Below are 15,641 nucleotides of genomic sequence, written 5' to 3'. Positions count from 1 at the left end.
GGAATAGCAATAACTGGTTCTCAGCTACTGAATCAGCCTCTCACTAAATGGACATGTGTGCACATCTGCATTTGTAGAATAACCAATGAAAATGATATGTGATGGAACAAGGTCTCTCATCAGGGAACAGATTTTCTAAGGCCTGAAAACAAAGCCAAGAGGTGGTGAAGAGGTATAGTGTTCCCTTAGTTCACTTGAATTCCAATATGCTCAAATTTTATACTGGGTTTTTTCTCAGTGCTAAAAAATAGAATATAGTGAAAAACAAAAAGAGAGAAGGACAGTCAAAGTCATATTAATAATTCCACCTCCTTCCTATTCCCTTTCAGATTGTTAGGAATAATGTGTACCTTCATTTAGCAGAGGCTTAGGTCCATGATATCAAGGCTGAAGATGTTTGTCAGCCTCACTTCACTCCCTCGTCTCTCAGAGTGGATGAACAAAGTGTTGGAGGGGCAGTAGGAAAATGAGGACATTTATCTTTAATGATCCTGACCTTCTCACTCAAGGGGAACGAGCTCCAATCTAATAAACAGAGCACAAGGCACACAGGCAGATATTGAGGAAGGAGGAAGGAGGTGATGAGTGCGAACAGCGGCACTGATGATGCTGGAGTGGAGTTACACTGGAGACTCTTCTGCCTCTTACTGTCCCACTTTGTCTTTCTCTACCAGCAGAGCTTGTATTCTCCCTTCCAGAGTTCTTTCTGTCTTGTAGTGATGCTGCTGTGGTTGCCCCGCAGCGTGTACTGGAGCACAGAGCTCTGCCAAATAGTTGAGGAAAGGAGGGCTGCCTACCTTATCTCAGCAGCCAGCAGGGGATAATGTTCCTCTTCTGACCAGGATGGGGCTTTTATCCAAGGCCTGCGGATTTTGCCCACTGCCCACTGTGTGTAAATGTGTGCAGCCTTGGTTGTTCATGCCTGCACATTTCATGTGTCTTGCTGTTGGAAACCATAGATTACCAGGAGGGAGGATTTCTCCCCATTGCTCACCAACAATAGCTGCCACTATGGAGCTATGATTACTTTTTTATCCTCTCTTTTTCTCTTTGATTCACGCTTGTCTTTCTCTTCCTCTCCATTTCTTCTATCTTTTAATCCACCTTTCATTTCCCCTTCTGGCCACAGCTTTCATACCACTAGATTGACTGCAATACCTATACTAACGAGGAGTTACTGATCATGTAATGAAATATAAACACAGGCAGACACTGTTATGTATTGGAAAGATTCATAATCTATGCCCTAAATTGTGGGTGTCATATCGAGCAGCATTACAGTGTTGGCATTAGAGAAACTGTTGGCCACCAGCCCAGTCTGCGAGCACGGCCGCAGCCAAAAGCAGCTGTTAGCAGGTTGTTGTGTATATTGTTATTACATTTGCTTGCTGTAGCAGTCGGAGTCATAACACAGAAAACTTCCTGGTGCCCACCGAGAGCTTAGTCAACACAGGATGATGAATGATTCACAGGGGAAATAAACATCACAGCTATTCTGAATCTAATGTGCTTTGTTGGTATGAGAGTGTTAATAAGTTTACAGTATTTACTCAAACACACACACACACACACACATACACAATTTTACTTCTTGTGGCGCTGTCCGTTCAGCACCACATACTGCATCTTAAACAAAGTGAGCATAAATGCAGCCAATTATTACCAGATAAATTAAAATGCGGGAAAGGAGTAGATGCATTGTCTCTTGTTTTCTGCATACTGTATGCTGGGGCATCCTCAGAAATTTTTGGTGGCCAGATGGAGCCCCTGAAAATGTTAGGGTGACACACCAAAATCAAAAGCAATTGATTTTAAGTAACTGTGTTGCTGGGTAGTTGAAACTGTGTCAATATGAGAGTTAGGAATTGTCAGCAATTGTTCCTGAGTGGCTGTGGCCCCCCCGGCCACCACTTGGCAGGACCACTACTCCTTTTTACACAGAGATCAGGTGTTAGGGTCACTACCAAGTCCCTTCTTTGTGACGTCGTTGCATTTTTACATAGAACCAAACAATGGAGGCATCCTGCTGCTTCTGTGTGTGAGTTTCGACAGCATCGCGGCAACTTAGAACCAAAAACAAGAGGTGACAGACATGAGGTTAAGGACAACAGAGCCCTGTTAAATGATGGCTGTTCTTGTCCCCTTCACAGAGGTGAAGGAGCTCCTGAACCTCATTGTTTTCCCAATATGCAGACCTTCATCATCGCTGTTCTCTTTCTTTTAGTTGCAAACTGCTACTAGCTGTTATTTTAATCTCCGACAGTGGGTCGCACTCATAATGCATCATATATACGTATACATATATATATGTATACGTATATGTTTTGGCGCTCTTATTACTTCCCATGCCAGGTTAAAAGCAAGACAACTCCCTCCCCCCATTCTGTGATTATAGAACAGGCAGCAGAACAGTGCGATATTCCCAACTTGAACAGGCAGTGTAAAAGGGGCCCTTAGACTGTCTGGTTGCTGTTGTGTTATCAGTTCAGCTAAGGACACCCAATATAGACTTAACAGTATTTATGCTACATTATGAACAACTTTCTCTTTTTGAATAATTGATGTAAAAAAAATCTACATGATTCTTCATTGTGCTTTTGTAACAGATGACCAGGTGTTCACCCATCATGCTCCTCCTCCTCCTGCTGCTCCAGCATCAGCATCAGCCCAGCCCCAGGCAGCGGCCTCCAGGTCTCTGCTTCCCAAAACGAGTCAGTCAGGCCTGCGCCCCCCAGGCTTCAGCTCCAGCCGTCTCCCTGCGGGCCGCCTTGCAGCATTTGGCTTCGTCAGGAGCTCCAGTGTGTCCTCGGTCTCCTCTGCCCACTCTGCTGACAGTACACAGAGTGACCCCTGCAGGACAGCTCACCGTAAGTCCACTAGTTACAATTCATTTAACACCAGTGCTGCCATTTGTGAGAATATACTGGTATCTATTTAATCTCAGTGGCTCTTTCACAATCACTACCTTTATCACTACATCATGAGTTATCATCACCATATTGTCTTCATTGCCCTCTTTTATGTATTCCCCTCATGAATATAGTTTGCATAAACAGCCCCCTCCCACGTTCATTATGTTACAGTTTGCTTTCCCTTCCTGTTCTCCACCCCACTCACAATTTATTCTTCACTCACCAGCTCCAGGTCAATAACAACTGTAGAGCTGCAACATTTTCTATAGCCTAGCCCACTGTGTGTTGAATCATTGATTTGTTTGTGCATGTGTCACACATGATTGACCCAAATAGGAGTGCTAATGTTAGTATATTAAAATCATTTTGACATTGTTACTAATTGATTTGCTTCAGGGTCTTGAGATTCATGAATATAGGGTGATGACACAGTGTGAAGTTGGTGTAATATTACAGACCAGAAGGCAGGGTGGCTGATATTTGGGACTTTATTAAATATAATGGGTAAATCCACAATTTAATTCAACTGTTACAATTATTTAATCCATATGCATTGAGTCATGACACGTGCCCCATTTGAAAACTCCGCTTGTTACCACTTTTTGGTCTTAAATGTATGTGAAAACCATAACAGTGCACATGATGTCACTCCCCAGACTCATCAGTAATTTAAGAGCCCCTAACTAGGTCTGTGCTACAGATCCAGTCAGCATTAGCAGAGACAACAGTACAGTATGAATCGTTTTAATTCTCCCATTCTCCCTCTCGTAGAGAGCTGGAGCTGTACTTACAGTTGTGATTTCAGTGCTGCTTGTCAGGCTGGTTTGTTAGTTGGCTGAAGTTTTGCAGTAGCTGCATGTGTTTTTAATGTGACCTACATAGGGAGTGCTTGCTCTTCCTCTCCCAGTTACAGTTGACGTAAGCACCTCTATTCTCACGCACGTCAGGCCCCCTGTTATGTCATCGCTCCTTTTTCTCGTCCCCCTCTTTTGTGCTCATACTTTTTTCATCTCTCCTTTCTCTCTCCCATTGGCTGGAAATGAATACAAAGTGTGTGGTAATGTGGGGGAGGCACCTTTTCAGCTACTGTGGAACAGGGAAAAGAAGAGTCTCCTCTGGGTCCCCAGAGCAGAATGTACTTATTTTATTTTTAAGTGGCATAAATGTGGAGATTTTCACTTTTGAAAAGCTTGTCATATCTGTTTCAGGCATAGACATACATTTTATAACTCTGTTCTTAAGTGGTTTCTGCATGTTTTGGTAAATTCATTGTAGAAGAAAGCAAATCCATTAATTTGTTGTTTTTCCTCTTTAATAAGCTGAATATTTGGGGGATTTGGGCTGTTGATCAGACAAAGCAAGTCACGTGAAGACTGGAGGCTGGAGCTTTGGGAAATTGTGATGGGCACACTTACTCTATTATGATAAAACAATTTATCAGTTGGTCGAGTACGTAATCATTAGTCGCAGCCTTAGCATGCAAGAGAAGCAAATGCAACACTCCTCTTATTCTCTTGTCTCCTTATTCTTAGTTGTCTCTCTCTTTTTTAAATTTTTTCCCTACGTTCTCATACATGGACCAAGTCAGTCACACACAATGGCATGAATTTCCCCCACACTTGATTTTCCACCAGCTTGAATTTTAGAAAACAGTTCTTAAAAATGTTCTCCCAAATGTTAAACCCTTATTTCAAACAAGGTTTCAATAAATTGTAAAAGTTGTTGCACTATTACAACATACAGTTGCTCAAAGTGATACTTCCCTGCGGCATCTACCATATATCTGTACAGTCAAAATGTCAAGAGATCGGTGTATAGCAGCACAGTAATGAGCTGGGAAACACAGTTTCCATGGCGTTTGGGATCTTGTATGCCATCAACTGCTGCTTGCAGATATATATATTTTGATTTTTCTATTTTTGTTTTGGTTTGTTGTCCCAGACAAATGCAACTTCATCAACAGTATTGAATTTAGCCCTCCCTTTCCTCTGGGTAATAGCTTCATTTGTGCAGTACTTTTATAAATGAATTTCCTTGCAAATATCAATATCATGAATCAATGAAATGAGAATGTGCTGTACCAGTCTGGCCAGAGATTACAAAGTCACTCTCAGCAACGTTTATCAAACTTAATGTGACTCGTTATGCAGCTTATGCAACAAATGCATCCACTGGACATGAGAGATAAATATACACAGTACAACAGTGACTGCCAATAGCTGCCAATATTAATGTGCAGATTTACTTCAGTAATCTATCACCTATAGTCCAAACCTCCACAGGCATTTTGGCTGCTTTATAAATTTTACATCTGTAAATACACACACACACACACACACACACACACACACACACACACACACACACACACACACACACACACACACACACACACACAAGCTCACACAATCCGGGAACACCTGCTAGCAGAACGAAAAGACTAGAAGTTTTTAAAGTAGCGCCTGCAGCACAATGTTCCTCTTCCTGCTGCTGAACTGCTGCTGCTCCGAGCTTGGTGAGACCAAAATGGAATCAGGGATGATAGACATGAGAGGCAAAACATTAAGGGCCTTTGATGTTCATTTCCGTGTGTGTGTGTGTGTGTGTGTGTGTGTGTGTGTGTGTGTGTGTGTGTGTGTGTGTGTGTGTGTGTGACACAGTCAGAGAGGCTGGAGGGGAGAGAGCAGGAACATTTACTTCCACCCTCGACTCTGTGTGGTGGTTGTGACCTTTAGCTGTGAGGCATTTGAACTCTCCACTCTATTTGAACCTTCCAGACTAAACTGGGCCTGACTGTAGATCTCTGTCTCTCTCAGTGTGTGAGCTTTAACCAGGTTGTCTGGTGTCTTTTTGTCTAACCCCTAGGAATAAAATAAGTGTAGAACAGACATTTAAATGTTTGTGATTGTAGTTACGGTTATAACACATGCCAGTGGGACCATAAGGTGTGTCACAATCACTTAAGCAGTGGTTCCCAGATCGTGGGTCGTGGTCCGAAAGTGGGTAGCCGATCCATTCAGAATGGACTCCAAGTGACTCGCAAACATGCCAAATTGGTAAAAAACACTTTATTATGAAGTACGGTGAAATTCCGGTATAGACCTTTTATCTTCCTGCTATAGAGTGAGTAAATAATAGACAGCTACTTAACAGAGAAAGCAAATTAGCTCACCGACATGGCCAAACGCAAGTCTGACACTGAATATATTAAAATGTGTGGACTTTGAATGAATGACTCAGGAAAGGTTGGGAAACACTGCACTAGAGAACTCTGTTTAGGCCTACTGTACACACTTAGCTGGCTTTTCCTTTTATCTGTCTTTTTATGACTATCATGTTGTCTTATAATTCATATAATTCATGTAGCCTTACAATTGATCATCCTAAGTATCTGTGTATCATTACAGAGCCAACAGTCAAAACTCACTGACATCTGACCTTAGAGACATGTATAACACAGCTAATTATGAACAAAGATTGTGATGCTTTTACTTACCAAAAGATATATGAAGCCATTAAATCCAGTAATCTTGCATGCTTCATACTACTCCACTGCTTGTTTGGTCATTACAGCAAAACCTCACCTAAGTGAGTTCGTGACCTGCTGCAAGTCGGTTTATACAAAAGTTAGCAAGCTAGCTGCTACAATGGTCACACTTCTTTGCAATGGCAAAGGTACATGTTGATTTGGATTGGGAATGTCCACTTTTCTCTCATATGGTCTAACCTTTTTATTTGAAAGGTGATTCAGTTGTCATAGTATATATTTATATTGTTCCCTGCAAAACCATTACTGTGTATGAAACGGGTCAGGAGCGTTAAAAGCGAAGTTTGTATACTGCGTGATGATGAAATGCTGAGGGTTTGTTTTTATGCCTGTTTTGTTTTGTTTTTGTCTTGGGGGCAATTTATTAAAGCTGAAACAAACAGGGGTGACATTTTGTTCAAAGTTTAGCTGTTCCCTGATTTGAATTTTAGATATTGTCAATTTTATCCCGAAATAATTGCATTTTGAAATCCCCATGTAGCCAAAGGCACTGTGTGCAGTGTCGGGGCATGTTTCTGAGTGATTGCACAAACCAATTTGTAGACTGATGTTATGCTTCGCAGTACCAATGGGGACAGAAAAGTTAAGTGTGAGTGGTAAACAATCTTCAGTTTCTAATTTCCAAAGGCTCTTCCTGTTTAATCTGCATTTATTTGTGCATGCAGGTGAGTGTATGGAATCACGAGAAGTGTAATGAGTGTTTCCTGATTTTCCTCTACCACTTGGGGATCTTTGCACCCTCTTACTGCGCTCCAACTCAGATCAAAGAGGAGATAGATTGACAGAGCTCTCAAACACACTTCCATCAAGGATGCTGGGGGAGCCGCAGCAACTCAGTACCTCCCTCTGTAACAGAGAGAAGAAAGACTGGGCTCAGTTTCTCATTTTCCCCATTGATCAGCAAGCAAAACAGACTCCATTAGGGCTCCGGATGATAGGAGAAATCATTAAGGAATAGAGCAATGGGGAGGAAAGGATTGCCGGGCTCCAGTAAAGTGGGTTAAAGGAAGGATCTCTGGAGTTTAAACTCCCCACTGTCGTAGCTAGTCAACCTGCTCTGATCAATGAGTAACATGCAGGTGAGTGCATGTGTAAATATGTTTCTGTGGAGAGGCAGAGGAAAACTACTTGGATTGGGAGAATGTGCTATAGGCCTTAGTTTAGAACCACAATGTTTAAGGGTTGAGTCACCAAAAATTACTCATACAATTTCTGCCTCCAACCCAGTAACATGGAGCGATGGAATTGTGTTTGTGATGCTCACAGCCTTAAAAAAAAGAAGAAAAAAAACCCAACAGCACAATGTCTTCCCAGACACAATGTCTCAGTTACTCTGGCTAATCCACTAAACAGATTGTGAAAAGCTCCCGTAGAGACTATTTCTGTGGTAGAAAGTAGTTCCAATAAAAAGTGTTGACAGCTTGTTCTGTTGATTTCCAATGCTGTGATCACCACAAACAAAATTCCATTCAACTACGCTGTATTGAGATGGAGGTAGAAATTTCAATGTGTACTTGTATCTAAAAACTATCTGCATGGCTAGTTACCACTAGAGTTTTGTAAGAAAATAATATATATAATGATATTGTTGTTGATATATTATTGTAAAGTAAAAACTGTAGCCTTCAAGAAACGCTGTACATTAATTGGAGTGAAACTAAGCAATGAAAGCCCTGAATGGCAAGGTAAAAAAATCCCAGCAGTTTTGACTAAAACCTAAGTTTATCTCATATGTGCGAGACTAGTTAACAGCCTAATCTATCCTAAAAGTTTATTTTGTATGTAGGAGATAACAAGATCATATCTTTTATGTATGGAATAATCTTTGGCTTTAGCCAACATGGCCCACAATTAACAGCCTAATTTAGCCTAAAAGTTTATGTCATTTATTAGATAATATCACCTAGGTAGGAAATAGCGACTTTATCTAAAGGATAATGCCATGTGGAAGATAAAATTAGGTTTTGGCCAAAAATGTTTGCATTTTTTTTAACTTGCTGTTCTGGGCTGTGGTTTCTTAGATTACTTTATAGTTATCTAACCCTGAAGATTATATCACATAGGTGATATCTACTACCTAGAAGATATTATCTTGTATGTTGAAATTAATGTTTAGGCTAAACTAGGCTATTAATTGATCCCATACATATGAGATAAACTTACGTTTTGGCCAATATAGCCCAGATTTTTTTTTACCTTGCCTTTCAGGGCTTTCATACTATCACAGATACAGGTGACAAAAATGGAAATTACTTACACACCCTCACACTCAGGTAACCAAGGTGACATTTAGCTGAACTGGTCTGGCCTTGATTGATTCTGATTGCCTGTTTGCATACAAGTATGCAAGCAATCGTGTGTGTGCTTGTCTGATGTCTGGAGGGGCTATAGGTTACTCTAAATGACACTGATTAGCCATTAACCCAATCCCCCCTTTAGCCCAGTCACTGCCATCCCCTGTATCCCCTGTGGTGTTTCAGAGGTGTATGTGTATGTGCATGTGCATCCATGCTTGTAAGAAATCTAGGGGGAATGCATTTTTAATTCCACTGTGATTGACAGGCTCCATTACATAGCTGAGAGGAGAATCCAGCAGGAGGAGGCTGATGAAGCTTGTGCCTTTAAGCCACGATGACTCCATGATGGAAACTCAATCGCCAAAACAAACTTTGTATTATTAGAGCATTATCACCTCTATCCATCTTCTCTATCGGTGAAAATCAAATGAGCGGAAAGGAAAATTGAGCAGACAGCTGACAGGAGAAGAAGAGCCAAAGGGGGATTCAGTGATAAAAGCAAATTCTGTGAGACAAAAATGAGCAGAGGGAGAGAGAGGGGAAGGGAGAATGTGGAAGAAAAAGGAGCGGAAAGCGAGATTCATGGAGGGATTGGTGCGAGGAGGAGAGAGGATGCCATACCCCAGATGCCATGGCTCAGATCTGGTCTGTGACTCATGCTAGCTCACTGTGAACAGATGGTTTCTGTGGTGCATGTGCGCACACAGATATTCACAAACGTCACACACACAAACACACACTAGTAGAGCAGCAAATTAGATGGGCCAATTAGATATGGCTGCCATTCTGTGGCTGAGGAGAGGAAAACTAACATGGCAGAGGCCTATTGAAGCAGGAGAGCTGTGACAGTGAGGATAGGCTCAATGGGCCTGTTCATTAACCGATACACTCCCAGTATTTTATCCAGCTCTATGCTAATCACTGTTTATGAGCTTAACTGATGGTCCAGACTGACATAAACATGGGAATGTAAAAAGTCTCATGTTAAGGTAAGATTAACAGGTAAATGATATCAATGGTAGGGTTCTCATAGAAAAAATATCGAGCACTAGGTCTGACAAAGATTTTGTTAGGGTGAAAAAAAAAATCTCAAATAATTTGCACGACAGCTTCCCTTTTCCTCACCCTCTCTCATACTGAGCAACACTCTTCTCTGTCTAACATTATATTGTCAGAAAATTGATTTTTCTTCCACACCATGTGCCTGTGAGCAGGAAAACTCTATTTGCTTTGTGTAACACGTTGTGGCTCCCTTAAAAAATAGACAAGGCGTGTAGAGTTTTTAAGCTTGAAGACTATGCTGCAGCACAAGTGCTGAAATTTCAACAATAGTTGAGAGTGGTCATGATTAGCTCAAGCGGGTGCCTGGTAGAGATGCTGCTCTGATCGGTGTACTTTTCAAGTTTTCCACTTTAGTTCAGTTTGATGCACTACTGTGATTGAATGCTGTGAATATTTTCTTTCATAGTTTGTGAGAGTACCTCATCAGTAATGCTGTGCAAATGATTTTAGAATAGTATGTTGCAAAATGAGGATTAAGCTCAAGTCCCGACACTGTTATTATATTTCACCTTATGTTTTCAGCAACATTTTTTAGTGTTATTGTTTAGCTGTAAAACGGGAACGTTTCTGACCCAGCCAGTGGGTGTTGCTTTGTTTTGGCTTGATTGTTTTCAACATGGCAGCCATATGCTTTCCCTTGTTAGAACACTTTACTGTGGTGCCCAGCAGAATTTGGGCACCACAATTGGTTTCTCAGCCAGAGGAAATCTTTATATCCAGGCTTTTGAGATTATGATATGAATCCTAGAATAAAACATAGGAGGAAAACTCTGATTTATTCAAATGGCCTATACTTACAATGCCAGTTTTGATAAATGTCCACATGTCCCTTTGGTTGGACTGAACCTTTAATCTCCTGACATCTGGGTCCTGGCAGAGGACAGGAGGCCTGTGGATGCTGTTGTCAGCTCCAGTGTTATCTGATCTATCTCACAGTCTGTAGCCCAGGTCTTGTCTCTGCATCGCCATCACTTTGTGTTTTAGGATGCAGCTTTAACCTTGACTTTCACACACATTGCAGCAGATGCACAATTGTGTATTTTGCATATGGACACCTTTTTGTTGCCAGTAGCTGATGAGTCTAAACAAACTATGCACTGTTTTGACAGCTTTTATTAATTTCTTTTATTAAGATACTGTTTCTTAAATAATTAAATATCCTCAGAACTCAAAAATTAATAATCCAATTTACTTGTTAAATGCACATATGGCTCAGAAACACTGACAGTGATTTACATGTAATAAAACACTCAAATCTATATGCTTGGAGATACAATTTGGCAAAATGTTAGGCTGCATGTTTGTGAGTGTTAAGAAAGATCTTTTGACAGTGTGAAACATTATGCACATGATGTGTGCATGTTCTGTGAGCATATAGCGAAAATATTAAAGATCACAGGAAGAGTGATTGATAGGGAATCAAATGCCCTGTACTCTTTGACTGATGGCTAAAGACTGACAGAAAGTGAAGAGCAGCTTCAAACGAATGAAAGGAAGCAGCGATTAATAAGCAGGACAAATTGTAGGCTCTGATGAAGACAATCTTCAAGCTTAATTACACACTATGTCTTCTGTATTGAACAGCGCTGAAGGAAGCTGACATATGCCTGTGAGAACATGGAGTCCAATTAAACAGGCACATTTAAGGTTAGACTTCATAAATCAACCAAAATGAGCAAATCAGTGTATAAACACTATATCTTTCTTTAAACAACTGAACATTTTTCTGTGTGGGTTAGATAAGAATCTATTGTTTACACACCAGTCTTTAATTCTAGTTGCAGCCATACATACCTTTTGTTATTTCCATAATGTGGAGCACCATGGGACCTTATTTTGGAAAATTGATCCTGTTTTTAATTGTGCCATGAATTACATATATGAAGATTTTCAGTTTGAAGATAATTTTGCAAGTCTAGAAAAAAAAAATTGTCTCTCATTGTTGACTACAGTACTCTTTTTTTTTTCTGAAGTACGATCCCATGGAGGACTCCAGAAGGGGAAGGACTTATGCTCTCTATATCACTCATTAAAATGACCTTGATTCTACAAATGTCTTAAACATGAATTACTTACATTAATTGCTACTTAAGTAAAGGATCTGAGTGCCTCATCTGTCACTGTATTAAACATAGAAATGGTCATAAAACATTAGTAAAATAAATAAGTAAAGAATAATTTAATATCCCCATCCTTTCACATCAATTCCACCACCAGCTATTCCAGTGAGTCAGTTTGTACCAGATGCTGCTGTTTTTTTAAAGTTCAGTTTACAGTATTCACTTATTTCCCACAGCGATAGGTTTTTGAAAAATAAGGGCTATTTCTTTGGCATGTCAGCACTGCAAGCTGTGCAGTGGCTCCGGTTCTCAATGGTAGTGTATGTGTGTGTTCACCCAGGTGTGTGCCGCTTCAGCTGTATGCAACATGGACAGATTACACCATGATCAATTCCTTTAGGAACTGAGCACACTGATTTAGCTCACTAGCACAGAAAGGTCCTGATAAAATCAAATAAAACACCTCTGCGGTCTGAATTTTACAATTTCACGATGAAATTCAAACTGTTACCCATGACGTGCAGCTACATTGTTATTTTCCATAAGAACTCTGAGGATGCACATAAAAACCTCTGATCTATGTGTTTCCTCCTCAATTGTTTAGGATTCAGAGTCAGCATTGTTGTACTGGCAATAGTTGTGTGTTTTGCTGTGAGGTGCAAGCTACTCCAATAAAATGGCCACACGCTGGGCTAGAATAACCTGCCGTCTTTTGTTCTCAGCTGTTTCCACTTGCTCCTGGTCCCTTTTTAATATCTTTGGTATTTTTTCATCCATTTTCATAATGCGCTAAGCTTACCACTGGCTCCTCTTTGTAGCTCTTTTTATATCCTTTTGTTTGCTTCTCCCATACAGCCAGTTTCCTTCCCTCTTCCTATCCTCTTCGTGTTATCCTCTTCGTGTTATCCTCTTCGTGTTATCCATCATCGGTTGGCATTTTGCCAATGAGTGATGCATATCAGCTCTCTTTTACCGTTAATGAAATACATCCCTTTTTTTCTCTCTTTCTCTAAGTCGCTGAATGGTACTCTCCCTTTTATCATTCATAGCATTCTTCAGTTGTGTCTGTCTGACTACCAAATGCTATCATTGACTCCTCTCTGCTCTGTGCTCTGGGAATTTGTCTAGTACATACATGACCTATGACTAATGAGCGCATCTCAGTTCATATCAACCAGCCAATTGATCCATGTCAACTCAGACATGGAGTTGAAGCATTTAAGGTCAATTATTTTTTTATTTTTTTCATTACAAAAAAAATCATTTTATCTGTTATTTACATGCAGTTCTTATCTCTTGTGGAGGATGCTCACAGCAGTAATTGCAGAGCTCAGTGACAGTAGTGCAGCGCTTTTTCCACGATCATATCTGGCCTGGACACACTGCCAATGCCCTTGACTGGTTCATGAGCAGCAAATACTGTAAGCAGCCTCACTAATCAACTCCTGGTGGAGCTGCAGGTTGGCTAATGAAGCTTAGGGGATGTAAGACGCATCACTGGAGCATGGGGTAGTGGCAACATGAGCAGCACATGAACACAGCTGTGAAACAGTCAAATGTGAGCTAATTCATCTATGTATCCCTTTCATCTAGGGATGCACAATATTTGATTTTTGGCTGATATCCGATATACAGGTATATAAAACTCATTTTGCAGATAACCAATACCGATATCTGTATATCCACTTTTTTCCACCTTATTTTAGTGATTAAGTCTCTTCTGTAGTGGAATTAACGTCATTATGTATACTCTTATGATGGCCCACCAGCAGATGGAGACATGAAATGCAATTCTTTAATATATATGTTATATTCATTCATTGTGCAAAATAAGAAAAAATGCTTCAACTTAGTGTTGATGTTTTCTACATGTTCACTTTGTAAATTAAAAAAAAAAAATCAGTTTGTCATATCGGCAGAAATCAGCATGTTGGCCAATTCCGATATTTCAGTTTAAAGTCAATATATGCTGATTCGGATGCTGATATTATTGTGCATCCCTACTTTAATAGCAGTAATTTTCAGAACATTACTATGTAAATACCTTGGGTCTTTAGAGACACATAATTATACACATACAGTATATAGTCTGTTGTCACTGCTTAATGGTACTGCCCAAACAAAAACATTTTCTTGCATGTAATCACAGATCACAGTCAATGTCTTGCTTCCATTGCAACATGGTTGGGTACAATGTGCACAATGGTCTGACCTTGCATGATCATACTTAAGCACCAATTCTCGCTGTTTTTCTGATGTATCTTGCTTGTCACTCAGCGTAAACATATAATTTGCAGCATCATCCACTGATTGCTGACTTTGTAGTCCAATACCTGCATGGTTCCCTTTGTCTACAATGCATGGAAGCTTGCTGCAATGGTGTGTGTGTGTGTGTGTGTGTGTGTGTGTGTGTGTGTGTGAGTGTGTGTGAGCCATGAATGAATTAGGGAGTGTGTAAGCCTAAAATGGTCCCTCTCCCTCAACCCCCAAGATATGGGTTTATATGTATATGTTTATATTTTACATGCAATACAACTGGTCTGTGTTTTTAGGATTGGTTGAATTTATTGTATTTTACAACAATACCTGCACCAGCGCTGCTTGACTGACTACATTAACCTTAAATTTAGCTTACTAGATTTTTTTGGAAAGCATGCTCTGCCAAGTGAGCACTGGATACGTTTATGTGTTTTCTAAAAATAAAAATAAAGCTGAAAAAAAAAAGAACATAAAGGAAACATCTAAAAAGCAATCAGGTCTGCTCAGCTCTGCAGTGGTGGTACATACTCTTTGTGAGCAACCAAATGAGTCAATGTCAAACCTGCTAGTTATTTACAGCAATATTTGTACAATGCAGTAAATATTGGAGGGAGCAAATGAAGGAGTGTGGTTATAAGTAGCTCAGTGTTTGTGTGATTTGCGTTTCTGCATGGGGAGGTAGAATATTTTGTACACAGAAACAGTCCAAACCAATAGCAAAGCTGCTCATGTGAACGGATGAGGCTCCCTGCAGTGATCTTTTCTAATCCTGAGCGCCTGAGGGACTTGGCTCCAACATAAGACAATGCAAACCAAAAGACACTCTTGACATCTAAATTTGCAGAGACACTGTTTTTTAGGGCTTTTTTTGCCATCATATTTTCTAAAGTGTGATATCTGAGGATGCAGAGAGATTGTGCTATATTACTTAATCACCAATCTCATGGCTTCTTACAAACAGCTTTACATTAAATTGTTCATCCTCGCTTGTTGCATGAAGAAAGTGGAGACGTGCATGCAATCTGTGGTGTCATTATTGATTGGTGAGATGAGAAGCATATACACAGTGTGTGAGAGTGTGTGCTTTCAAGTGTGTAAACTCTGAACTAGTCATTTAATAGATTATAGCTGAGCTATACGCCAGGATGAGCGATGATCAGTGCGCTTAGTGGGCATTGTATTCTCCTGTGTTTGTATTGCTCATGAGGAACCGTTGAAGTGTCCTTGAGTAAACACCTGTTTCAGACTGCGTTTGTGTGTGTGTCTGTGTGCAGGATATGTGTGCTGCTCCAGGTTAACAAAAGGAAGATTAAGAGCATCAGCAGCAAGACCCAGGGGTTACAAACCATTTCTTAGTCCAGTGAGACTAAATTCAGACATAACACAGCTATATATAGACTGTGGAAAAACCAATATGTGACAATAAAAAGGAGGAGGAGACGATTGAGATATAGCAAGTCAGAAAGGGAACAAACAAATCTGCTATAAATAAAAACAAAAAATT

General features: G+C 40.3%; 1 protein-coding gene across 2 annotated transcripts in view; it reads left to right on the top strand.

Moving 5' to 3' along the window:
* The window catches only part of mtus2a (microtubule associated tumor suppressor candidate 2a), a 50,371-nt gene that overhangs the window by 19,538 nt on the left and 15,192 nt on the right, over positions 1–15,641 (top strand). For both annotated transcript variants that reach the window (XM_088088635.1, XM_042498575.2), the window contains exon 4: positions 2,607–2,867. In XM_088088635.1, the coding sequence (XP_087944761.1) occupies positions 2,607–2,867 (261 nt within the window). The remainder of the gene's footprint in view (positions 1–2,606; positions 2,868–15,641) is intronic.

This window comes from Plectropomus leopardus, chromosome 15 (assembly GCF_026936395.1).
Source record: "Plectropomus leopardus strain MGB_pleo_1.0 chromosome 15, ASM2693639v1, whole genome shotgun sequence".
Classification (NCBI taxonomy): domain Eukaryota; kingdom Metazoa; phylum Chordata; class Actinopteri; order Perciformes; family Serranidae; genus Plectropomus; species Plectropomus leopardus.
The sequence above is the reverse complement of the archived record's forward strand: the minus strand, read 5'-3'. Positions and strand labels throughout refer to the sequence as shown.